This window comes from Natator depressus, chromosome 1 (assembly GCF_965152275.1).
Source record: "Natator depressus isolate rNatDep1 chromosome 1, rNatDep2.hap1, whole genome shotgun sequence".
In the NCBI taxonomy this organism is placed as follows: Eukaryota; Metazoa; Chordata; order Testudines; family Cheloniidae; genus Natator; species Natator depressus.
The window spans coordinates 196,241,499-196,268,304 of NC_134234.1; the positions used below are offsets into that span (position 1 = coordinate 196,241,499).

At 41.9% G+C, this 26,806-nt stretch overlaps 1 protein-coding gene across 1 annotated transcript; it reads left to right on the plus strand.

Moving 5' to 3' along the window:
• Positions 1 to 3,488: 3,488 nt before the first annotated feature.
• Positions 3,489 to 26,806, plus strand: TBX19 (T-box transcription factor 19). The gene is made up of 8 exons (XM_074947251.1): positions 3,489 to 3,701; positions 10,797 to 11,061; positions 13,624 to 13,758; positions 14,627 to 14,688; positions 15,827 to 15,888; positions 22,999 to 23,187; positions 24,974 to 25,109; positions 26,391 to 26,806. The coding sequence occupies exons 1-8, from the start codon at positions 3,505 to 3,507 to the stop codon at positions 26,620 to 26,622; spliced, it is 1,278 nt and encodes a 425-aa protein (XP_074803352.1). The 5' UTR covers positions 3,489 to 3,504; the 3' UTR covers positions 26,623 to 26,806.

Here is a 26,806-nt window from a genome sequence, read left to right on the forward strand (position 1 = left end):
GAGAATGAGAAAGTTGCAGGAGGACTGGATACAGAAGAAAAATGTTCTATTTTTGCATTGAACGCAGCATTTGCCAAACATCTAAAAGTTGAGTTCTGCTTCACAAAAATGAAACCGATCACTGCCCCACCCAGAAACCTTATGTTGCTAAAGGCCATCCATCTTAATACATCCTCAGTGCCCCCACACTGTCTTGTCCTTTGGGCTCTTCCAGGGAGGGGGATGTGCCACATACCTCGGTGTAGATCTTCCTACCATGTCCCTGCAGCTCCTTTCTTATATGCATTGATGAGCCGTGAAATAATTAACAACATTGACATTTAAAGTATCATTGTGGGCATCTGAGTTTGATCCCTGTGATCAGTCGCAGGAGTTCATACCTCAGAGTTGTTTTTCAGGTTGTCTGCAAACTCAGGCAGACTTGCTAGCTCAGTTACACTCACTCCACATCTTGGTGGGTTTGTTGTTGTTGCTGGTTTGTTTGTTTGTTTTGCAACCATACTAGCTGGAGACTAATTTTTAAAAGGTTAAAATAAAAGCTGGGACTATGGAGGCTAATTGAGAGATCTATCTGTCCCACTCCAACCCTTCCAATTAGTCAGGGAGGGACATGCTTTGCATTTTGGAAAATGCTGATGGTTCAATAACCACAAAACTATATTAATGCAGCTATAAGATTGAGATTCTACTTGTGCAAATGTCTGGACAGCTGAGCAATTGAAGTGTATTTCCCTGAAATTTTCAAATGTCGGTACTAAAAGTCTGGCACCGCGATCCACCTTGAGGATCCATTTAAAGTGCTTGCTATGGAAGTGTTCAGCACCCACAATTTCTATTGTTTTCAGTGGAAGTGTTGGATGCTGAAGACCTCAGAAAATCAGGCCAGTGGTTTAGTTGGCCTAAATATGGATCTAGGTGCTGGCTCTAGGCATCTGAGTTTGACAACCTTGATCTTTGTGTTAATGCCCCCAAAGTATTTTGCACTACTGTATATGATGCTTGCTTTAATATAACACACCAAAGAAAGTTGCTTAAACTAACTTGCTGCATCAAAAAAATCCAACCTCTCCTCCTACTCCCTGAATTGTTCCAGTGTCACAAATAAGCCTGCTAAACATTAATCAAGTCCATCCTCTGCCTGTGACCAGCAAATAACTAGCCTCTAGGGATTCAGCGACAGTATCCCCTACTGCTGTCCTGCTTCCTTCCCTTTCCAGCCACTGGGGTCTGTTATTTTTGTGTGTACATTGGTTTGCCTTGAGATGTGAGCAACTTGATGCTGGGAGTTTGGCTCTGATTTTCAAAGGTGCAGCTATCACTCCAGCTGAAACCAGTGGGACTGGTGGGCGGTCAGTATCTCTGAACATCAAGTCCCTGTGCTGTCTTCTTTGTCTGCTGAAGGGACATGCCAAATTACAGCTATAGAAATAATACTGTCGTTATGTGGCTGAGTCATCACTGCTGCAGGTCCCCATCTTTGACTCTCCTGAGTTCTGAGCAACTGAATTCCTAACATTAAGGCTGCATCTAAATAATTTTTGCATTTAATCTCCTTGGCATGAAATAAGAAAGATAAATAGAAAAATGGCAGGAAATCTGTATGTATTTTTTTAGAGCTGGTTGAAAAACTGATAATTTTTCACAAAATCTTGTCTCAGATGTTGAATTTTCAAAAGATTTCAACTAGTTTTATTTATTGTATTTACCCATGTCTATATATAAACAACTAAAATCCACCTGACCTGTCCTCTAGGTGCTTGTTACAACATTTGACATTGTGCAGTGCATACAAAAAGAACAACTTCTTATCCTCTCCGTGCAACAGAAACAACCAGCCAAAATATTAATTTATAAGTACCCTACCCTACACAAATACACTAACCCTCATCACCACCCATCTCATCAAAAGCCTCCTGGCTTGATTTTCAGAGGGGGCTGAGCACCCAAAAATCCCATTGACTTCAACACGCATTGCAGGAATCCAGCACGCTTAAAATCAGGGTATAGTGGGTAGTATTAACTGCAGTAATAGGCCCTTATACTGCAACTGAGAAAGAAAGCTGATTTATTGGAACTGACAGGGTAACCTAACTCACTTCTTTATCACAGAGAAAGCTGATCAGAATATGGTACATTAAGGCTGAAAAGAATCTACAGGAAGCAAAATACTTTACAAAACCAAGGTTTGAAAATAGCAGGGCTAAGTTGCACAGTGGTAAAAACATTTGAGCCTTGTCTAAATTACAGCTTCCTCCGTTGCTACCACTGCTGGGAATTGTGAGTCCTAATTTGTTCTAGTGTAAACAAGTCTCTCCAGTCTGGTACAGCATGAAATCTTTGCAAGACTGGAGCTCCACTCCTTTGGGGCTAGATTCCAATACCCTCATTCTATGCATGGCTCTACTGTAATCAAAGGGACTACTTGCAGAATGAGGTACTATTCAACACAAAAAAGGAGTGCAAAATCCAGCCCTTTGTGCTTAGGAGCACAACACCTATCAGACTTCTTGTCCTGTAAAGTTTGGTGGACTTTGTTAACATGCCATGGGTCTGCTGGACCTTACTAAATCCTGCAGACTGTCGAAAGTCTGCCAAACCCTTAACACTCATTATAAAGTGCACCGGACTTTTATCAATGCAGGGGCTGAATGTGTTTCTTACAATGAAATGAATAACTCCAAAAATAAGCCCTTCCATCTTCTCAGAAAAAATTGTAAGCATAAAAGTGCATCAAGGGCTATTGAATTAAACAAGCATAAGGTTCTCTGTCATGTCACTTTTGGGTGACCAGAAATTAATATACTTTCCAAAAAGAGAACTGTACTTTTAAAATAAATCCCATATATCTGAACTGCGGCTTGTCCTTGGCTCCTGACTTTTTGAACATGCATTAAATTGTCCTCCAGGCACAAGACCACATGGGCAAAATTTAAGCACAGAGGGGCCTTTTATTGTTGTTGTTTTATTTTAAGAAAAGGGAGCAGGGTGAGAACATTTTGATTTCTGATGGAAAGCTTGCAAGACTAGCATCTCTTCATCCCAATCTTGAATGTTGCTAGCTGACTCTTCCCCCTTTGGCTGCGGTTTGCATCAGCACAAGCACAATTTCCATGCATTCTTTCAGTCTGGAAATGAAACAATTTTCATTAATGGAAACCTGGTTCTCAAGCAGAACAATTAGACCCACTTCAGATTGAAAAAAGATAAAAGCCCATTAATTTGGATGGAGAACTCTTCTTCCGAGGCAGCCAATTGTGTAATCAGGCTGCCTCCCACCTGACTTGATGAGTAATTAGGAGATAGTCCTCTTTTTGTATGTGCATGTGTGTCAACCTTAACACACTCGTGTCATTGTCCCATTGGGACTTCCAGGGGGGAAGAACAAGTAGATGGCCAAAGATCAGGGAGAGCAGATTTGTTAGTGTGGTTAATTAATTGGTATGCTTAGGGTTTTTTTTTTTTTTTTTTTTTTAAAGCCAGCTGAGAAGTTTCTGACAGTACACCATGACTGATTTGGGATGTAAGAAGCCCAGTGACTGCACCGTATCCAGGCTGCTCAATGTCGTGGAGAGTGAGCTCCAAGCTGGCAGAGACAGAGGGGACCCGACTGAGAAACAACTCCAGGTTGTCTTGGAGGAGGCTGCGCTGTGGCAGAGGTTCAGGGAAGTCACTAATGAGATGATTGTGACCAAGAACGGCAGGTGAGTGCTGTACTGTCCCCAGTGTAATTAGCGTATCCTACGGTATATGGGGAATATTATCAACTGCTGTTTACATAGGCTAAAGAAAATTGTAGCCATGGTATAATGTTGTTAGTGCTGTGTGTGCATCCACATATCCTGTGCAGGGAGGGAAAGGCAGTCTCAGAGACAGCCTACAAACTAAGGAGGGGGTTCATGTTCCTTTCTGAATACTGACAAACTATCCCTGTGCCCTTTTAGCCCTGATTGTAAGAGACACTGCAAGAAGATATTTATTGTCTTGGGACTGAACAAAATAGTAAAGAACATTTCCCAGGGGAAGGATAGTTCCACCTCCCAACCCCACTGCAAGGGCTTTACAAATTATTCCCTCTGAACACCGCTTATAATAATACTCAGTGCTTAGATGGTAGTTTTTCGTCTGTAGGGCTGAAAGTGCTTTACAAAGGCAGAGCAGTGTCATTATCCCCATTTTACAGCTGAGGAAAGTGAGTCACCTGCCTGAGATCACACAAGTCAGTAGTAGATCTCAGACTAGAACTCATGTCTCCCAACCTGTTGACCCAGCCACACTCTCTCCTGTCTTTGTTGCCCTGATATGCACTGCCGTATAAACAATTTATGCTAGAAATGGGTGCAAGACAAGCCGGTTGGCAGCATATTGGTGTGGTACAGATTCAGCAGTGCTGCTGCTCCATCGTCTTTGGCAGAGAACTTGGAAACTTGGCTGGAACTTTGGTAAATGATTTATTTACAAGATCTTAGGAAGTCAAAATAGTGTCCTTTGCATTGCTCATGATTCTTCTTAGCTGCTGGGCACAATCAGTGTGTGTGGCACTCTACAAAATGCAAAGGAGGGGACAATGCTAAAGCTGGGGCCTTACTGAGTGGAAAAGTCTAGTGCTCTGCTGAGCTGGGAGTGAGGACTGTCCACCCAAGGTACTCCCACTCTAAACTGGGCAGACCGTGCCATTAGATGTGTGACACATAGGGGTGATTAGAGGAAGGTCCAGTCACAAAGCAGGGCAGAGATTTCTGTTTTTAAGAGCACACAGTTCGTCCTTTGCTGGATTGTCACTGGGAGATTTCATAGAAGACATGCATATTAAGGAAGGATTGGAACAAAGAGGGAGAAAAAGCCAAATGGAAGGGGTGATGTGTGTCAATCTTGCAGAAAGAGATTAAGATCAGCAATTTTCTGATGCAGAACAGGGGACATCGGCTGAACTGTGGTACGAGCTGCTAGCACCTGTCATGGATCATAGCAGATAGGGATCAAAAAGATCTATTAGTTCAGGAAGCCTATCCCACTGCAAAAACAGCTGATATTCGTGAGTTATCAGATATTGAACTGATACCACACTAGTATTGGATTCATTCCCAGTAGTGACCTGTATGGAGAAACAGACATCTGTTTCTTCTAAGGCCTCATCTACATTCAGAAGTTGTGCCTGTTTAAATTCAGTTGGTTTTTAAATTAATGTAGTTAAAGCAGAGCCAACACCTGTGTGGGCATTTGTTTTGCTGTAAGAATGGCTTATTTCAGTTTGTCTTAAACTGTTTCCTAATCAACTTAAGCCAAACCCAGGCAAGCCTGTTTAAACTCAAATAAAAGGGCTTTGCATTGATTTAACTAAATCGGTTACAAATCACACCCTCAGTTAAACTAATACAACTTCCTTTTGTAGACCAGCTGGGAAACAATCAATGTAGACTATACTGCTTATCCCTACACAGAATAGTATTTTACCAGAGGTAAAGCATACAAGTGAGTATGTGTGGATAACTATTTTTGCCATGGGGAAGAGTGAGGTCGATGGGTCTGTTATGATCAGGTGTTCATTAGGGTGACCAGATGTCCCGATTTTATAGGAACAGTCCCGATTTTGGGGTCTTTTTCTTATATAGTCTCCTATTACCCCCCACCCCCTGTCCTGATTTTTCACACTTGCTGTCTGGTCACCCTAGTGTTCATGGTTACTTTTGGGTGGGCTATGGATAGCTTTCCACTGATCAAATTCTCAATATTTTTGCTTTGTTCTAAACTCTGCATTCATTATCAACCTGATCCTGCCCCCCCCGAAGTCAATGAGAGTTATCACTAACATCAGTGGAAGCAGGACTGGGTCCCTTCTATAATAGAAAACGTAAGTTGCCTTATAAATAAGCTAAAGTACAGTAGTCTATGGTTTATGGTCCTAAGCACAGTTATGTTATTAGAGGGTTTGGGGCTGTTACTATAAGATCATGTAGGCTTTTGTAAAAAGACCTCTCTTTGCATTTCTAAAAGTGTATTTTAATTAAAACCAGAGTGCAAGCTGGAGAAATATAGATAAGGCCCTGAAGAATCCAAGGGGACAGACAAAGTGAGACCTGGTGGAGCTTTTTTTCTATGACTCATGGCCTTTTGCAGGCTGGGGAATCTTAAATAACAAGAAAATACTTGTGATGGGCTTTTCGGGTGGGAGTGTCAAAAGTTCCTGGCACTGGCCTAACCCTGCTGCCATTGAAGTTTATGTTAAAACCCCCATTGACTTCAAAGGGAGGAACACAAAGCAATTTTTAAAATCCCATCCTGAGAGCTTTATGAACGCCCACAAATTAATCCTGACAACACACCATCAAATCAGTAAGTGTTATCATCTGGGGAAACTGGGGCCCAGTGTGGTGAAGTGACTTGGCCAGGGTCATCTACCAAATCAAAGGCAGCGCTCCGAACAGAACCAGAAAAATGTAAGGCTGCATGGCCTTAAAGTTTAGGACTTAGCAGCACAATTATGACATTATGATTTAGTTGGGATTGGTCCTGCTTTGGGCAGGGGGTTGGACTAGATGACCTCCAGAGGTCCCTTCCAACTCTATGATTCTATGACATGTACAATTTAACAAGGTCTAGTAGATTAGTCTCCAGTAGGCACTGATGTTTCTCCAAACGTGCTTGAATCATAGTGACTTCAAGGGCCCACGGTGAATATCAGAATTAGAGACATTGATACTATAGCTGACATATGTATCCGATACAATGTGATGCTCCGTTATAATAATGTAACTGGCATAGCAGTATACAGAGAATCACAGACGGTAGAGGTAGATACATGTGATGTTTTGGGGATCTCACAGCCCAGGTAGGAGTTCTGTCACTGCCTGCTCCGTATCCTGGGGTGTCTTTATGCTGTGATGCGATGGCTCAGACCCCTGACACCAGTCGCCTGCCCACAAGCACAAGGTCTCACCTTGGCTTCCACCAGCCTCGTTCTTCCCTGCAGGGTGACATGAACAGTCCTGAGACTCCCCAGATCTCTCCTTCATGAATTCCACGCACTTGGGCTTCCCCCTCTGGCTCCTCCCGGCGGAAAGCATGAATGAAGGCATGCAGCTCTCAGACAGCAATTTATTTTGGCATGCACACTCCACGTGGTTTGGGGTAAAACTTGTTTGGGGTAAAACTAAACAAAAGGTTTATTTAATAGAAAAGCCACAGCTCCAAAGATGAAAGAGGAAGGGAAACAAACATACAAGTTACACAGAAAATAAACAGAAAGATGCAACCTCAGGCTTTCCATTTCCATATTCGATAAAATTCCTTGTCTAATACAAGATTCCTTGTGCCTCTGAACAGTTTCCCAGTGTACACCCTAGCCATAAGGAGCGTCCAGTGTTTCATGGACAGCACCTGCCAACCAACTCTCTCTCAGTTTCTGGATGAAAACTTCAGTTTCAATTCTCTTTTTTAAAAGGCTTCCCTGCCCCTGCTCCCCTTTTTTTTCTTTCAGACTAGGGTAATTCATGGTTACTCAGACTGGGGAAATCCCCAGTCATAGGTGCTGGAACTAGGGGTGCTGGGGGTGCAGCAGCGCCCCCTGGCTTGAAGTGGTTCCCGTCATATCCAGGGTTTACAGTTTGGTTCAATGGCTCTCAGCACCCCCACTATACAAATTGTTCTTGCACCCCTGTCCCCAGTTGTCTCAAAGTCTTTCCATTAGCTTTAATGGTTCACCTTTGTCCTTTTCTAGGCTGGACAATGGCTGGGTACATGAAGCTGGATTCATGTACACAGCTGGCTTGGGAGGTAGCCCCTGCCTGCCTGATTGCTTCTAGGCCCTGTTGTGCGGTGATGCTCAAGTTGCATCACAGTTACAATTTGCCGCTTTCTATCTATACACATACATACATTCCTAACCGTGGTGTGTACACACATCTCCTAATGACCATCAAGTTCAGAACATTGCAAGCTTTCATAAAAGACCTTACTCAATATGTTTTTGTAGTACAATATCATTGTCTACACTCAGTTAAATCAACCATTCATTTCTGGGGTTTAATGCATCTGTTCTCTCCTTGGGGCATCTGCACTCTGATTACTGCAAGAAGGTGCTGGACATACCAGTTGTTAAACTGATACTCCACTTAATCCTATTTCTTGATGGTACGAAACACACAGCTGGGCTGTGATGCTGATGCGGTGAGGCTCACCACTGTTTTTATTCTGTTGCTATTTATGTTAGAGCTGTTTCAGTATCCTAACCATACCTTAACTCCTGATTTCAAAAGTTTTATCTAAGGTATAGCGCCGACATCACTGTGGTGTCCGAGTTTCTCAGAATCGCTAAAGTATTTATCTTCATATCCCCCCTGTGAGGTAGGGAAGTGCTATCATCCTCGTTTTATAGCTGAGGCACAGAGACTAAGGGCTGGTCTATGCTGAAAACTTACATTAGCATAGCTACATCTCTCAGGGATGTGAAAAATCACCATCCCTGAAGGGTGCAGCTATGCTGACCTAACCACTGGTGCAGACAGTGCTCGGCTGACAGAAGAATTCTTCCATCAACCTAGCTACCGCCTACTGAGGAGGTGGATTAACTACAGCAATGGGAGAACCCCTCCCACTGACCCCATAGATCACCCTGTCATACAGCTTTTCCCAAACATAACAAAGAAGCAGAGTTTGCAGCCCCTGTTCTCAACCTCACCGCTTGCTTTCTAAGGTTTTCAGTGGTAGGACATATGGTCTAGCAACCTTTCCTCAAAGTAAACTGGGGGTGGGGGGAAGGAGGTTGTGTGCGTTTCCCAGATTTTCCGTTAATATGGATCAACATGGAGAGTCATTCCCATGGACAGCTATCGGTGCTGATCTGCATTATCCCTACAGAAACTTGAGTTCTCACCCCGCAACCATCTACCCCCAGGCTCGCTTCCCCTTCTGATCATTTTCAGAACACCACTCCACCACCATGGCACTTTCCCATGGACAGGCCAGAGTGCTGCCCTCAAATCCTCTTTTCCCCACCCCTGCGCTCTCCCAATCACCCCCAGCCTTACTCTCTGCCAACATGCTCCCCTCACAGCCCCTCTCCCTACCACAGCCTCCCTGCTTGCCTACCACCCGCAGCTTTTAAAGGTTTCTGTGTATCACTGACACGGCTAACAGTTGGCGCATCTCACAGTTTACAAGCTGAATGAGAGAAGTGTGGGCCTCAAGGGGGAGTGACGATGTAGGTGCGGGGAGTGTGTTAATGAGTGGGGCTGTGGTGAAACAAGGGGGCAATATGTGTTTTGCGGGACCCTGGCCAGAGTAGGCTTATTTACAACATGGATAAAGTGTGTGTGTGTGTGTGTGTGTAAGTAAAACCGTATGATGTATACAATGTAAAAAAACCAACAATCTCCACACATAAAACGAGAAAACAAAAATTCCATGATGCAAAGCTGTTTGCTAGACATCAGTAGAATGAATTCCCGCTCAAGATGCACATGCAACAAGTGTGCATTTTTGTGCACTAAGGGCCTGATCCAAAGCCCACCAATGTCAATGGGAGTTTTCCATTGACTTCAACGAGCTTTGGATCAGGCCTTAATTGAAATGGTTTTCCTCATTCACTGTGCACATTAATCAACCGTACAGATACGCAGGTGGCTTTAAAGCCTTGCCTTATTCCATTATAACAGGGTTCAAAAAAGAACTAGATATGTTCATGGAGGACAGGTCCATCGATGGCTGTTAGCCAGGATGGGCAGGGATGGTGTCCCTAGCCTCTGTTTGCCAGAAGCTGGGAGTGGGCAACAGGGGATGGATCACTTGATGATTACCTGGTCTGTTCGTTCCCTTTGGGACACCTGGCATTGGCCACTGTGGGAAGGCAGGATGCTGGGCTGGATGGACCTTTGGTCTGACCCAGTATGGCCATTCTTATGTATGTATGTTGCATATGTGCCTTCAAGCGTCGTATATAATTCATAGATTCCAAGGCCAGAAAGACCATTGTGAGTATCTAGTCTGACCTCATGTATAACACAGGCCAAAGAACTTCCCCAAAATAATTCCTAGAGCAGATCTTCTATAAAAACATCCAATCTTGATTTAAAAATTTGTCTGTGATGGAGAATCCACCACGACCCTTGGTCAGTTGTTCCAATGGTTAATTACTCTCACCATTAAAGATGTACACCTTATTTCCAGTCTGAATTTGTCTAGCTTCAACTTCCAGCCATTGGATCGTATTATACCTTTCTCTGCTAGATTGAAGAACCCCACCCATGTTAGTGATTTTTCCAAAATGTCTGTGTAGTAAAGGAAGAATTTTAATCTGCCTGTGTTGGTATATCTTGTTTATGGCTCCCCATTGGCTGGTGAGGGATAAAGATGGGGATGTGTGAATGATTTCTGAATAGTTTTCTACAAATCAAGATGTTACAATTGTAAGATCTGAATTCTCGCTGTCTTCTAGATCTGTACTACTGTGGTGTAGGGATTTCCATCCACCTCTCCAGTGGAATAAGGTTGATAGCCCTAAGAGTCTGATTAGTGCAGGACAATATTATCAGTCCTGGTCCCATCAACCAGGGTCATTTTGGGGTGAAATTCCATATTTCAGGTGAAACATGAAAGCATTTTGTGGCTGGTTCTGACTGACCAACAGGAAATGAAAACAAAGTGATGGTAGTCCTTTAACATCATCTCTGTTTCAGCCACCGTGAGGGTAATTTGTTCTTTGAGCAACTCAGGGAGCGTCTTTGCAGAAACATACCAACAAGCCTCTTTTATATCAGGACTAATGTTGCTTTCCCCACTTCTGCCTTCTGTTTCCACTACAGACGGATGTTCCCAGTTTTAAAGATCAGTGTGTCAGGTTTGGATCCCAACGCCATGTACTCCTTCCTGTTGGACTTTGCCCCAACCGACGGCCACCGCTGGAAGTATGTGAATGGTGAATGGGTGCCCGCTGGGAAACCAGAGCCACCAAGCCACAGCTGCGTCTACATCCACCCAGACTCTCCCAACTTCGGGGCGCACTGGATGAAAGCCTCTGTTTCCTTCAGCAAAGTGAAACTTACCAACAAGCTCAATGGAAGCGGGCAGGTACAGCACGATGTTTCCCATACACCTCTTGTCTTCCATTGCAAGCACCTACCAATCAAGAAATATCAAGGGTGCATTTATGCAATTAGAGGGGCTCTCTTCACCCACAGATGCCATTTATTCTCTGGAGCCCAAATGTAAACAGGAATAAACAGGTCTTAATTGGCACTTTCAGATTTTAATGGACTTCTTGATGTTAAGAGAGATAGAGAGTGCTGTGGGTTATTTAATCATCGGGGCTTTTCATAGTTTGTCTTGTGTGCTGGGTTTTTTACATAAAACTTTAGAGAAAGGGGAAAAAATGGTTGTGGGTATTAGGTTTTTGTTGTTTTCCCCCATGTTCTCTGGTGTAAGTGGAATGTTGGCAAGAGTCAGATACCAGAATAAAAGGCTGCTCCTAAATGAAATAATTACTATGTCTGCTTCTGCCTCATGATAATTATCAATATTCTATTGAGTCAGCTTTGGTCTTTGGGAGGAAACTGCATGTACTAGAAATAAGTGACATTCACTTTGAGCCCCTTAAAAATACAAACAGAAAAATTGGTTTGGACTGTTTTTTTGCAAGATGTATCTGAAAGTAAAATATTGCACACGATCTTTTGTTTGCATATTTGTTTTGTACAAAACTCCTATATTGGATGCTACTTGTCAGCCTGGAGTCAATTTCTTTCAAGTAAATATTTAGGCTTGGAAGGATTTGATTTTTATCAGTAAATGTCGATTTTACCATCTACACACAAGCTGACAAAAAATATTTCCATCGATGATAATCAAAACGTGCAGCTAGGCAAAGTAAGAAAAACGCTGCTTGAGAACATATTAGGGTTTGATTTAAGGATACTGATTTTTGTATAGTTTGACGTGATGTTGACAATTTGTGTTTTAATAATGATAAAGCTTTAATTTTTCAAATCTCAACATCTACGGTCATTAAATAATCATCTGACCCGCCCACCCATTGTCTGTCATGCCCATAATTTTGTGCAATTGTGAACTTTTATTATATATATAGAAAAAATTAGAAAAAATGCTTAAAAATAAACATCAATATTATCTGTCAAAATTATATATAGGTATAAAAAAATCGAATTCTGTCAAACTATAAATATATATAAATATAAGGTTCTTTACTTTAACCTTAGCCCTGAGTAGTATCTCCTTATTGTAGTATTTCTAATTTGTTTGTCGTCATTTCTATTATGCTCATCTAGGCACCTCACAAACCTTAAAATTTAGCTTCAGAGCACTCTTATGAGGTAGGGAATTGTTTATCCCCATTTTATGGATGGGGAAACAGAGGCATTGACAGGTGACATGCTTTGCCCAAGGTCATACAGGGTGTCAGTAGCGGAGCTAAGAACAGAATCCAATGGCTGCCACATTCTGGTTCTGCATCTTAACTATAAGACCATCCTTCCTTCCTAATCCCCAGAAGGGAGGATATTTTTGAAGGGTGGGAAAAAATTATGGACAAATTTGGGTGTTTAGGCAAGTCATATCCCCTGTCTGGGGCTCTGCTTCCCCTTCTTTGTTCTTAATCAAAATGTGATCCTTGGAGGAAGGTATTTTATAATAAGAACAAATAATTGTATTGTTCACTGAGCACCCCTTGTGTGTTCAGCACTTTGTAAAACACAGAAAAAGATCATGGTCCCAGTGCTTTTTAGACCATAAGCACCTCCGGGTGGGGATTGTCTCTTATCTGTTTGTACAGCTTCCAGCACAGTGAGGCCTCCATTCTGACTGGGGTCTTCTTTGGGCACTATCAAAATATAAATATTTACTGCTGCATCAGAAGCATCTAATGTAATTCAGCTGGAGTCTGTCCCTGTCCATCCTCGAACGGAGGGAGGAAAGGAGAAATCCTTCTCTCTCTCTCTCTCTCTCTTTCAGCAGCCAGGAATTGGGGAGGGGATAAAGGGTAGTGTGGAATCAGAGAGAGAATGACCCTGGAGAGCTCTGCTGACATTGGGGTTGCACTCTGCTGACATTGATGTTGGTACGTGATGTCCCCTCAATATGGGACTGACAACAAGTATCAATGACATGATGCAAATACCACAAGGCAAAGTCAGGTCATCACTCATAATTCCTTTGTGGCTCTGTTTGGTGACAAACGTAGCTCTTCAGCTGTTTCAGGCTGGGCATCACTGATGTAGTTGTGACACTCCATAAGAACGGCCATACTGGGTCAGACCAAAGGTCCATCTAGCCCAGTATCCTGTCTTCTGACAGTGGCCAATGACAGGTGCCTCAGAGGGAATGAACAGAACAAGGCAATTATCAAGTGATCCATCCCCTATCATCTAGTCCCAGCTTCTGGCACACAGAGGCTAGGGACACCATCCCTGCCCATACTGGCTAACAGCCATTGATGGACCTATCCTCCATGAACTTTTTTCTCGTTCTTTTTTGAACCCTGTTATGGTCTTGGCCTTCACAATGTCCTCTGGCAAGGAGTTCCACAGGTTGACTGTGCGTTGTGTGAAGAAATACTTCCTTTGGTTTGTTTTAAACTTGCTGCCTATTAATTCTGTCTATCTTCCTTGTTTTCTGCAGATAATGCTGAATTCCTTGCATAAATACGAGCCTCAGGTTCACATCGTTCGTGTGGGAGGCCAACATAGGATGGTAATGAACTGCTCCTTTCCGGAGACTCAGTTCATAGCTGTCACTGCTTATCAAAATGAAGAGGTAGGTGGGTAATAATGTCACACAATTTGGTCATCGCTGATGAGAAATATTAAAAGCCTAAGACCTGCCAGATCAGCACACACCGATGGTGAACATAATCCAGCATCCTGTCTCCCTGTTGGTCCAGAGCGGATTGAGGGCCCATCTAATTGAGTACTCTGTCTCCTTGCTGGAACAAAATACACCCTTGGTCCACCTTGTCTAGAATCTGACTGCAGTACGAGTACAGATGAGTGGTCAGGCTAGTCTGGTATTCTGCCTGCTGCCATACTGGATTGGTCTATCTGTAACAGTAGCCCATCCCCTTACCATGCTGGAACAGACTGACTTTCTGTCTTGTCCAGCATCTGTCTCTAATACTGGCCAGTGCTGGATATTTCTGTGGAAAATATAACCCCTCCACTCCTCCTATAATGCACCCAGACTATTGTACTAGACCCTGGGGAAATTTCTTCCTGACCTCAAACTGCAATCAGGCAGTGCCCTGAAGCATGAAGGTTGGTGGCCCTTGTCCCTTTTTTCCTAGTTAATGTCACTACAGCTATTATTCATATTTATATGCAATTCAGCAGCTTTGGGAGAAGTATTCACAGTAATACAGAATTTGCCATACTGAATAAGACCATTGGTCCATCAGTTCTAGTTTTCCTGCCTTTGGCAGTGACTAATGTCTGTATGCTTCGGAGGAGAGCAATGCTCCCGCACAATGCACCTGGCTTACATATAGCCACATGGTAAATACAATGCCTGTCTTTTGTTTCACTAACTGAGGCAGAACTGAGTCCATTCAGTTTACGCTGGACAATGCTATGTCAAGTCTCTGTTAAAATTACCTTCACTAACATGCCTTGTTTTTTGTAAACCCAAGATAACAGCTCTCAAAATCAAGTATAATCCCTTTGCCAAAGCCTTCCTGGATGCAAAGGAAAGGTGAGTTTGACTTTTGCTCAGCTTGATGACTTTTGCTGCTGTTACAGTTAAAATTGTAACAATACTATGAGAAAGATAAGGGGCAAATCCTGACCCCCCTTTCCATTGCTATAAATCCAAAGTAACGCCATTGAGGTCAGTGGTGTTAATGTCAGATTTACGTCACGGTATTTGTCATCACACTTTGGTCCTACATGGGTGAGTGCACTGCTGATACAAAATGCTGAAATATAATTTATTTGTCACATTTTATAATAAGACTACTATAATTACATTATGGTTATCTTTGGTTTTGCTTTTCAGTATATAATTACTACTAATTCATATAAATAGAAATTTAACAGGTTGACTGTTTGTACTTCTTATTAACCCTTCAGTGTTGCATTTCATATACATAGTGTTAGATTTTAGGTATGTTAGCTCCATTGTATTTATACTTTAATTGTTCTCATATATTCTCATTTCATGTAACTATCCAGTTATATGAATAAGTAGTAACCACAGAGATCAACATAACCACAGTGAAATTGCAATGTAACTACACTGTAATTACCATACCTTTAAGGTAAAGTGTGATCCATTTAATTAAAATAGTCTCCATAGGAGATCACTGTATTTAAGAAGTTAGAGAGACATGCGCTGTCCGAAAATAAGTGTATTTATTTGTCACCTTTAAATGGTTTGTATGTGCCACCCATGCTAACAAAATATGGCTTTGTCCCCCTCTGGTGGCTGGACCATGTATAGAGGTTTGAGTCTACTACTGCCTTGAAGTCAATGGCCTTGGTCCTTTCACTCAAACAAAAAGGGCTCATGTACTTAGATCCAGAGCGCTAGGGTTCAATCTCCGCAGATGACAGAGTCAGGGACATTGTTGCACATGGAATGAGGCAAGGGCTCCTGCCTCCTTGACTGCACATCTTGGATAGTACAGAGCTTTCTACAGTTCTCTAGCGATCAGTTGAAGATGGTGGAATTTCTTTTTTATCTTCATTTTCCTTTCTGTCTTTTCAGTTGATGAAACCTAAAATTGAACAATTTTCAGTTTTCATTTTTTTTTTTCCAATTTTCATTTCCCTAACCCTTTTGCCTTCTTTGAATACAGCACAACGTAACCACTCATTATTTTCTCTTTCAGAAACCATCCCAAGGATACTCCCGAAAATGTTTCGGAAGGTCAACATATGACATATTCTCACCGTAAGGTTTCCCAACATAATTTTACTCATGGGAACTTGAAGTATTATGTAATATATAATAATAGACCTATGTGTAGTGATGGGGAGGAGCCGGTGGTTGTGGTACATGTAGGTACCAATGACACAGGGAAGGATAGGAGAGAGGTCCTGGAGGCCAAATTTAGGCTGCTAGGAAGGAGACTGAAATCCAGGACCTCTATGGTGGCATTCTCTGAAATGCTTCCAGTTCCACGCGCAGGGTCAGGTAGGCAGGCAGAACTGCAGGGTCTCAATGCGTGGGTGAGAGGATGGTGTAGGGAGGTGGCGTTTAGATTCATTAGGAACTGGGGAAACTTTTGGGATAGGGGGAGCCTACACAGGAAGGATGGGCTCCACCTAAACCAAAGTGTATCCAGACTGCTGGCACTTAACATTAGAAAGGTTGCAGAGCAGTGTTTTAACTAAGATATGGGGGAAAGCCGATTGCTGCAGAGGAGCATGTGCGGGATCGTCCTTAGGATTTATGGGGCCCTATACAATATTATTAAACTGGTGCCCCTATGCCTGACGGCAGCCCAGGCTCACATGTGTATTTTACAAAAAGAAAAGGAGTACTTGTGGCATCTTAGAGACTAACAAATTAAGGTGCCACAAGTACTCCTTTTCTTTTTGTAAAATACAGACTAACATGGCTGCTACTCTGAAACGTGTGTATTTTAGATAAGGGTGATCTTTTGAAGGATTTATTTAAAAAACTATGTCTGAAGATCCAAGCATTTAAGGCTAAAGATGAATACTCAGATTGTGCATCTAAAAATCTATGCAAGGATTTTTTAGAGATGTGATTTTATAATCTTCAGCAACACACTAATGAAATATTTTTAAAAGCAAATTTTAAACTAAGGTCCTGTAGGCTAACATGTTCTGAGTAAATATTACAGTAATGCACAACTGTTTTTGTTAGTAAATTCAGAAACTGACCATATATACCTTGGGGTTAGCAAATGCCTGTTAAATGGCTTCATTACCACTTGAATGGGTTTTTAACAGTTTCAATGTTGTGCTAATAGGTCTGGCAGACTGGAAGGCTTTTTCACTTTTAAGTACTAGATACCCTCTGGAGGCACTGTATGTGAAAGAAAATGTAGAATCAAATGAAGTAAAAATCTTAAATGAATCCGCATGTTCCATAGAATCTCTATGGATAGTAACTCCATGCTCTAATAAGAATATAACAGTAGGGATCTATTATCGACCACCTGACCAGGACAGTGATTGTGACTGAAATGCTAAGGGAGATTAGAGAGGTTATCAAAATAAAGAACTCAATAATAGTGGGGGATTTCAATTATCCCCATACTGAATCATAGAATATCAGGGTTGGAAGGGACCTCAGGAAGTCATCTAGTCCAACCCCCTGCTCAAAGCAGGACCAATCCCCAACTAAATCATCCCAGCCAGGGCTTTGTCAAGCCTGATCTTAAAAACCTCAAAGGAAGGAGATTCCACCACCTCCCTAGGTAACGCATTCCAGTGCTTTACCACCCTCCTAGTGAAAAAGTTTTTCCTAATATCCAACCTAACCCTCCCTCACTGCAACTTGAGACCATTACTCCTCGTTCTGTCATCTGCCACCACTGAGAACAGGCTAGGTCCATCCTCTTTGGAACCCCCTTTCAGGTAGTTGAAAGCAGTTATCAAATCCCCCCTCATTCTTCTCTTCCGCAGGCTAAACAATCCCAGTTCCCTCAGCCTCCCCTCATAAGTCATGTGTTCCAGTCCCCTAATCATTTTTGTTGCCCTCTGCTGGACGCTTTCCAATTTTTTCACATCCTTCTTGTAGTGGGTACATGTCACCTCAGGACGAAATGCAGAGACAAAATTTCTCGATACTTTAAATGACTGCTTCTTGGAGCAGTTGGTACAGGAACCCACAAGGGAGAGACAATTCTTGATTTAGTCCTGAGTGAAGCACAGGATCTGGTCCAAGAGGTAACTATAACAGGACCGCTTGGAAATAGTGACCATAATATAATAACATTTAGCATTCCTGTGGTGGGAAGAACACCTCAGCAGCCCAACAATGTGGCATTTAATTTCAGAAAGGGAAACTATGCAAAAATAAGGAGGTTAGTTAAACAGAAATGAAAAGGTACAGTGACTAGAGTGAAATCCCTGCAAGCTGCATGGACACTTTTCAAAGACACCATAATAGAGGCCCAACTTAAATGTATACCCCAAATTAACAAACACAATAAAAGAACTAAAAAAGAGCCACCATGGCTTAACAAGCATGTAAAAGAAGCAGTGAGAGATAAAAAGGCATCTTTTAAAAAGTGGAAGTCAAATCCTAGTGAGGTAAATAGAAAGGACCATAAACACTGCCAAATTAAGTGTAAAAATGTAATAAGAAAAGCCAAAAAGGAGTTTGAAGAACAGCTAGCCAAAAACTCAAAAGGTAATAACAAAACGTTTTTTAAGTACATCAGAAGCAGGAAGCCTGCTAACCAACCAGTGGGACCCCTGGACGATTGAGATACAAAAAGAACACTTAAAGACGACAAAGTCATTGTGGAGAAACTAAATGAATTCTTTGCTTCAGTCTTCATGGCTGAGGATGTTAGGAAGATTCCCAAACCTGAGCCATCCTTTTGTAGGTGACAAATCTGAGGAATTGTCACAGACTGAAGTGTCATTAGAGGAGGTTTTGGAATTAATTGATAAACTTAACCGTAACAAGTCACCGGGACCAGATGGTATTCACCCAAGAGTTCTGAAAGAATTCAAATGTGAAATTGAGGAACTATTAACTATAGTTTGTAACCTGTCCTTTAAATCAGCTTCTGTACCCAGTCACTGAAAGATAGCTAATGTAATGCCAGTATTTAAAAAGGGCTCTAGAGGTGATCCTGGCAATTACAGACCGGTAAGTCTAACGTCAGTACTGGGCAAATTAGTTGAAATAATAGTAAAGAATAAAATTGTCAGACACATAGAAGTACATAAATGGTTGGGCAAAAGTCAACATGGTTTCTGTAAAGGGAAATCATGTCTTACTACTCTATTAGAGTTCTTTGAAGGGGTCAACAAACATGTGGACAATGGGGATCCAGTAGACATAGTTTACTTAGATTTCCAGAAAGCCTTTGACAAGGTCCCTCACCAAAGGCTCTTGTGTAAATTAAGTTGTCATGGGATAAGAGGGAAGATCCTTTCATGGATTGTGAACTGGTTAAAAGACAGGGAACAAAGGGTAGGAATAAATGATACATTTTCAGAATGGAGAGGGGTAACTAGTGGTGTTCCCCAAGGGTCAGTCCTAGGACCAATCCTATTCAACTTATTCATAAAGGGGTAAACAGTGAGGTGGCAAAGTTTGCAGATGATACTAAACTGCTCAAGATAGTTAAGACCAAAGAAGTCTGTGAAGAACTTCAAAAAGATCTCACAAAACTAAGTAATTGGGCAACAAAATGGCAAATGAAATGTAATGTGGATAAATGTAAAATAATGCACATTGGAAAAAATAACCCCAACTATACATACAATATGATGGGGGCTAATTTAGCTACAACTAATCAGGAAAGAGATCTTGGAGTCATCGTGGATAGTTCTCTGAAGACGTCCACAGAGTGTGCAGCAGCAGTCAAAAAAGCAAACAGGATGTTATGAATCATTAAAAAAGGGATAGAGAATAAGACAGAGAATATCTTATTGCCCTTATATAAATCCATGGTACGCCCACATCTTGAATACTGCGTACAGATGTGGTCTCCTCAACTCAAAAAAGATATACTGGCATTAGAAAAGGTTCAGAGAAAGGCAAGTAAAATGATTAGGGGTTTGGAACGGGTCCCATATGAGGAGAGATTAAAGAGACTAGGACTTTTCAGATTGCAAAAGAGGAGACTAAGGGGAGATATGATAGAGATATATATGTAATCATGAGTGGTGTGGAGAGAGTGAATAAGGAAAAGTTATTTACTTGTTCCCATAATATAAGAACTAGGGGCCACCAAATGAAATTAATGGGCAGCAGGTTTAAAACAAATAAAAGGAAGTTCTTCAGACAGTGCACAGTCAACCTGTGGAACTCCTTGCCTGAGGAGCTTGTGAAGGCTAGGACTATAACAGGGTTTAAAAGAGAACTAGATAAATTCATGGAGAACTAGATAAATCCATTAGCCAGGATAGATAAGGAATGGTGTCCTTAGCCTCTGTTTGTCAGAGGGTGGAGATGGATGGCAGGAGAGAGATCACTTGACCTGTTAGGTTCACTCCCTCTGGGGCACCTGGCATTGGATACTGTCGGCAGACAGGATACTGGGCTGGATGGACCTTTGGTCTGACCCAGTATGGCCATTCTTATGTTCTTATTATGGACATAGGATGTGCTAGACTAGATGGTCACTAGTCTTATCCAGTCTAGAATCCTGTCACTGATGGAAGCCAGTACTATAAATACTTCAGAGGAAGGTTCAAGAAACCCTGTAGTAGGCAGTTATGGGATAATCTACCCACAAGGAAATTTTCTTTATAATCCCCGGTATTTAGAGGTTTGCTTGAGCCTGGCAGTTTGAGACTTATAACCTTTCCAAAGCTGTATTCTTTTTTTTTTTTGGTTTAGTAGTATAACTCTGGAAACTCTTGTTATCCCTACAAATGTCCCATCGTTATCGCTGGGTGAATGATTCATAAAATATAGGAGAGGTGGTGGTTCTTATTTTATTGAAATTTGGCTTTTCTTCCATTCATAAGCTCTGGTATTGGTGAAAAATGTTTTCTTTCCAGATTTTTCACTGAAACATTTTTACTGACATTTTTTGCTTCTTGCCCATTCCACAAACTATTTTGATTTCATTTCCCATTATTATTTCTAATTGCCACCATGTACTTTATAATCAGTCACACTGGCAATTCTGTTCCCATCTCTAAATGAACTTTGGATTGCCCATCTTGCTTGTTTTGTTCACTAATGAAATTGTTTGTACAAATGTCCATGAACAGACTGCATTATGAGGTCCCATCCATAGCGAACAACAAGAAGATATTTAATTTGCTCAGTAGTTCACAAGAAAGTCACAGCTATCTGCTCAGTATTAATAGTGGGTGTTTTGTGCATCATGGCCCTCCAGTGTCTGGAGGCCTACAGAATAAAACTCTTCTACTTCAGTTTGATTGAAGAAGAGCCTCTTTATTTCCAGTAGTAGGTCCATCTGTTTGCGTGCCAGAAGGCCCCAGGTTCACGGTCTTCCTTACCATACATATGGGTAGCTGGCAACTATGGTAATTGTATGTACAGCACACGGTGAGTGTTACAGAATATGTAACCCATTGATGTGCAGCATATGGAATTGCTTGAGAGGCAGTGAGCTCAGCATTGTGGATAGGCATAAAGGCGTCAAGTTACATCATTCTTTAGAGAAATGCCAAACTGAGGTGCAGTTTGGGTGGATTCCAGAAGGAGGCAAATCCAGCTCTCCTCAGACCAAGGAATAGATGAGTCTTCTGTGTGGCTTTTGAGGGAAGTGAAAGTTGGAGTGAGGGGTCAGGAAGCGATCCTAGAAGACAACTCTATTCAATATAGGTTTCAGAGTAGCAGCCGTGTTAGTCTGTATTCACAAAAAGAAAAGGAGTACTTGTGGCACCTTAGAGACTAACCAATTTATTTGAGCATAAGCTTTCGTGAGCTACAGCTCACTTCATCGGATGCATTCAGTGGAAAATACAGTGAGGAGAATTATATACACACAGAACATGAAAAAAGGGGTGTTTATCATGCACACTGTAAGGAGAGTGATCACTTAGGATGAGCTATTACCAGCAGGAGAGTGGGGGGGGTAGAAAACCTTTTGTAGCGATAATCAAGGTGGGCCATTTCCAGCAGTTGACAAGAACGTCTGAGGAACGGTGGGGGTGGGGGAATAAACAAGGGGAAATAGTTTTACTTTGTGAAATGACTCAACCACTCCAAGTCTCTATTCAAGCCTAAGTTAATTGTATCCAATTTGCAAATTAATTCCAATTCAACAGTCTCTCATTGGAGTCAGTTTTTGAAGTTTTTTTGTTGAAGAATAGCCACTTTTAGGTCAGAAATCGAGTGACCAGAGAGGTTGAAGTGTTCTCCGACTGGTTTATGAATGTTAAAATTCTTGACATCTGATTTGTGTCCATTTATTCTTTTACGTAGAGACTGTCCAGAAAGGTGCCACAAGTACTCCTTTTCTATTCAATATAGGTATTGATTTGTCTGACTAAAACTAAATTGCCTGTTAATTATAATTACATGAATGGTGTCATTTAAAAAAAAAGACAAATGAAACCCATCTCCTGATGTTTACCCTGGCCCTGAGGATTAAATTTGACTTGTAGCCTGTATGAATTTTGCTCATAACACATAATGTACAACTAACATAGGGTACATGCTTCTGCTTGGGCTATTTGAACTCCAGGGTTTGAAAAATTCTCTGAATTAACAAGTGTCCCTCTAAAATCTGAGTGGACAATCAATACATGGAAGTGCCAGGTTAATAGCCAAGATCTCTTGCTTTGTAATCTTGGCAGACTTTGAAGGGGTTGGTACCTTGCTATCATCTTTTAAATAAGAGGGCAAACTGAGGTGCTGACCGTTTATGCTCATTAAAGATCCCCTAGTACTTTTCATAAGAGTAAGGACATCAACTCTGTGTGCAGGCCAAATTACACCTGTAGGCAACTAACTTTGTTTTCCTAAATCTGCCCCCGCTTCATTTGAATTCTGTAGTATTCTTCACATTCTGCCTTAACTGTTGTGTAGTATTGCTCTTTGCTGATGAGAAGCTGCCATGTTCCATCCTAGGTTGCATTTCACTGGGGGAGTGAACGGCTTCCTTTCTAAAATTTGTAAAGTGCTGGGGATCATTTGGGATGAAGATGCTATCTAAGCATTAGCAATATTGTTATCTGGTGTCTAAATGTCTTTTTTGTGGCTTGGGACTCATTCTTTGGTACAAAACAAACGCCAGGCAACAAGCAGGTTTCCTACTGTCTGGAATTCTTGTAATCTGGCAGGGTACATTTCTGGGAAGTCTGGTTACTCTCCTTATTCAAATTTTATTAATTTTGCTTCCTGTTTCTTCCTTTCCCCTCGCAGTAGGTGGCTGGTTGATTTCCAATGCAGATGCAGTGTGTGCAGCAGGAAGCTCTAATTATCAGTATGGAGGAGCTTTGTCTCTGCCTGCCCCACATTCCCACCATGGCTGTGAGCATTATGCAGCCCTTCGAGGGCATCGGGCTGCACCATATCCTGCTTCATACATGCAGAGAAATCACTCCCCAACGGGTAAGGCTGCAATGTCTCCTCACACACTGCCTGCACAGTTCTTCCTTACATTAAAAGAAACAGCAAAGCAAGAAAAAACAAGTCAGTGGAGAGAGCACAGTGTGTGTCTCTTCTGTAACAGTCTGCACTGAACTCTGAGAACAAAATAGTTCCTGAACTCCACACACAAGGAGAGTATTCAGAAATTTAAAGGTGCAGTTCACAGAAAACAAAAGTATAAAAGTTAGAGGTAGATATGTCACAAAGGCTAAGTAGGTGAAGATAGATGAGAATGAAAGGAGAGCAATTGTGTTTAAATTACTTCTTATTAATTATATCAAAACTCCCAGAACCATTTCAGACCTTCCTTTTATTCCAAGTAATGAAACAGTGTCCCTCCAGAGTCAAAAGCAGCACTTAAGAGAATGTTAAGAGCTGATTTGGGAACAGGTTTTTGTATTGTCAATATGTCTTTAGAGCCCCCTCTGCCTGAAAATTCTTTGAGGTGCTCTACTGTGTCCTATTCAGTCCTTTATCTTCCTGTTGTGACTGCCAATTAATACCAATCATGGTGGCAGTTTCTCTGATACGGATACATGTTCACAAAGAACGGGACTGAGAGCATCAGTTTGTTTCATGTAGGTCATTGAACAATCAGCAACTGGTGGTAACTTTGCTCATTATCGGCTTAGGCTGCATTTGAACTGACAACGCTAGCGACGAAAGGTTCTACATTCCATTCAGAGCAGGTCAGAACTCAGAATTTCTGTTGCATGGGAAATGCTGACGTTTCCAAATTTGGTTTCATTCTGAATCAGAATGAAAAACAAAATTAAATCAAAAGTTCCTACAAAACAAAATTTTTGATTTTTGTTTTGGGTCAGCCAAAATGTTCATTTTTTGATAAAATTAAAATTTCATTCAGATTTTGACTTTTTAAAAATTTTAATATTAGTCATAAGTAGAGCTGGTTGGAAATTTTCCATTGAAACTTGGCTTTGTTGGAAAATGCCAATTGTCTGGACCAAAACGTTTCACCAAATCTCTTGCAGATTGCCAAAACGCAAGCAAGTTTTCATTGGAAATCAGCTGGTGTTCTGTTGTCCACAGCTCCGTGCCTGGGAGCCCGCCAGCCCTCGCGTGCTGGCTGGAGCTGGGTCTCTTGGGCTGGTAGGGTCTCCACTCCACAGCTCCGGGGCAGACCCACCAGGCAGACTGCCCAGAGCCTGGATCCTTGGAGCTTTCAGGGTGCATAGCCCCACAGTAGCTCCACCAAGTTTCCCAGCTCTGGTCCTGTTATGAGCCTGGAAGCCCTGGGACATCCAGCTATTCACTCAGCTCTATTTATCATATAAAATACATTTCTAAGCAAAAAATCATTCTGAAATGAAAATTTGAGCCATTCTGTTGCGATTAGGTCAGCATGGAACACATCAACCTTTTCAAAATGCTCACCATTTTTTTTCCAAACAAAATTTAGTCAAAATCGACATGTTCCCATGGAAAGTTTTGATATCAACAATACGGCATTTTCCAATGGAAAAATGTTCCTTTCAAAATCATTCAGCCAGCTCTGGTCCTGTTACCATTGCTCTGCCATCCAGATGAGTGTTCTGATTCACTTTTTAAGTGAAGGAAACATGAGTAAAGTAAGTTTTTCTTCCCTGTGTGCTTGTCGTCTCAAGCCTATGGGGAGAAGCCTTTATTAGCCAATTCGATTCTCTCTCAGTCCTGCCTGTTTTCTACATTCCTTTATTGCCTTGCAATAACTTGGTATAGTCACCAAACTTTTGTGTTTCCTCCAAAGGGAATCTGATTGAGAGCTCCAGCAATAATGTGCAGATGTTTCCAGGACACGATAGCTGGACTTCCTTACCATCCACTCCACATGCCAACTTGCTTTCAGTACCACATGCCAAGGGAACTGCCACTGCTGGTCCTAGGTAAGGTTACAGTGGAACCATAGATATTAGAGACGGGACAAGCCCAGCAGTTTCTCCTTCACTATGATTAGGCACCATGGCTTGGAAGCATGAACAAGGTTTAGAACTCAAGACTTCCCAGCCAAGCCTAGCTCTGCCACCGCCACATTGCATGGCCTTACCCAAATAACTTTACCTCAGTTTCCCAATCTGTAAAATGAGGACAATAATGTTTACCAGCAGGGTTTTGTGAGGCCTAAAGAGTTAATCTTTGTGCTGTTCTTTGAAAATGTAGAGCACTAAATAAATGGTAATTAGTATTATCCCCACCCTTTATCTAGTGCACAGTTGGTCCTGTCAGTCTTTTTTTTAACCTTTAAAAGAGAATACTTAGTCAAGGGAAGGAGAGGAGCGAGTGTGAGCCAGTACTTAGTGTAGGAATGGGAGTCAGGACATCTGGATTCTCCTTCCAACAATAGGAAGGCATTTGATCCAATGGCTATATAAATGGGACTGGACGATAGGACTCTTGAGTTCTATGCCTGGCTTTAGTGATTGACCCCAAGAAAATCACGCCTGCATTTTTATAAGTATTCACTAATTGTGGGTTCCTTATTTTCTGGGTGCCCAACCTGAAAATCCTGGCTTGATTTTCAGAAGTGCTGAGCACCTTCAACTCCAGCTGAAATCAATGGGAGCTGCATGTGTTCAGCAGCTCTGAAAGGCAATGTCTTCTTTCAACACACACAAACTCAGGCATCCAAAATTAGTTGACACTGAAATATTTTGGATTTAATCTCTCTGTGTAAAATGAGAATAATAATACTTGCCTCTCCGGGGCACTGTGAAATCCAGTTCATAAGATGTTACAAAGATATCAAGTACTGTTAACAGAGAAGTTGAAACGTTCTAGAAGTTTGGATGAAGATTTTAATTTTAAAATTCTGAAAGTCACTGGAGAAAACATTGAAAAAAAAAAGTCCTCTCCTTTGTTGATCAGCTGCCAAGCTAGTGGAACTTTTTTCAAAATTTAGAACTATAAATCTTTTCAAATTTCAAAATTAGCTTCACATTTCCTCCCCTTTCCCCCAAACCAGCCCTGGTTCTTATTGGGTTTTCACATAGGAGTTGCCAGTTGAGACCAATGGTCTGCTGTGTCTGGTATGCTATCACAGTAGCCAATACTGGGTAATGCACTTTACTTTGCCATGTTGTGCCATGGGGACGGGGGTGGGGTGGGATGTTAATCTACTTTGAAATACCTCTTTAAGTTCTATTATGGTTTACACTGCTTCGTTCTAGCCACTATCCCTGTCTGTGGACAGTCAGCAACAGTGCCCTTAATGTTGCCAACCCGGGGAGTGATGTGAATGGCAGCGCTCCAGGCACGTTCCTGCGAGGTAACATCCCTTTGCCCACCACATCTGCCTCGATGCCTCTGCAGGGAGCAGCCATCAGCAACATGGAAACACCAGGGGAACCCACTCTTGCCAGACTAGCTGATTCTGCCTGGACATCTTTGCATTCGTTTTAATGGGCGGGAAGCTCTCTAGGAATGTTCAGCAGGATCCGAGCAAGATTGACAGGACAAAAACACCTCCTGCAATCACAGTTCAGGGCAGGGAGGGGACATGCACACAAGGAACCTATTTCAGTAATGCACCAGATTCCAGGATAAACCTTGCACCTCTCCATTTCCAAATGAGCAATGAAAGATT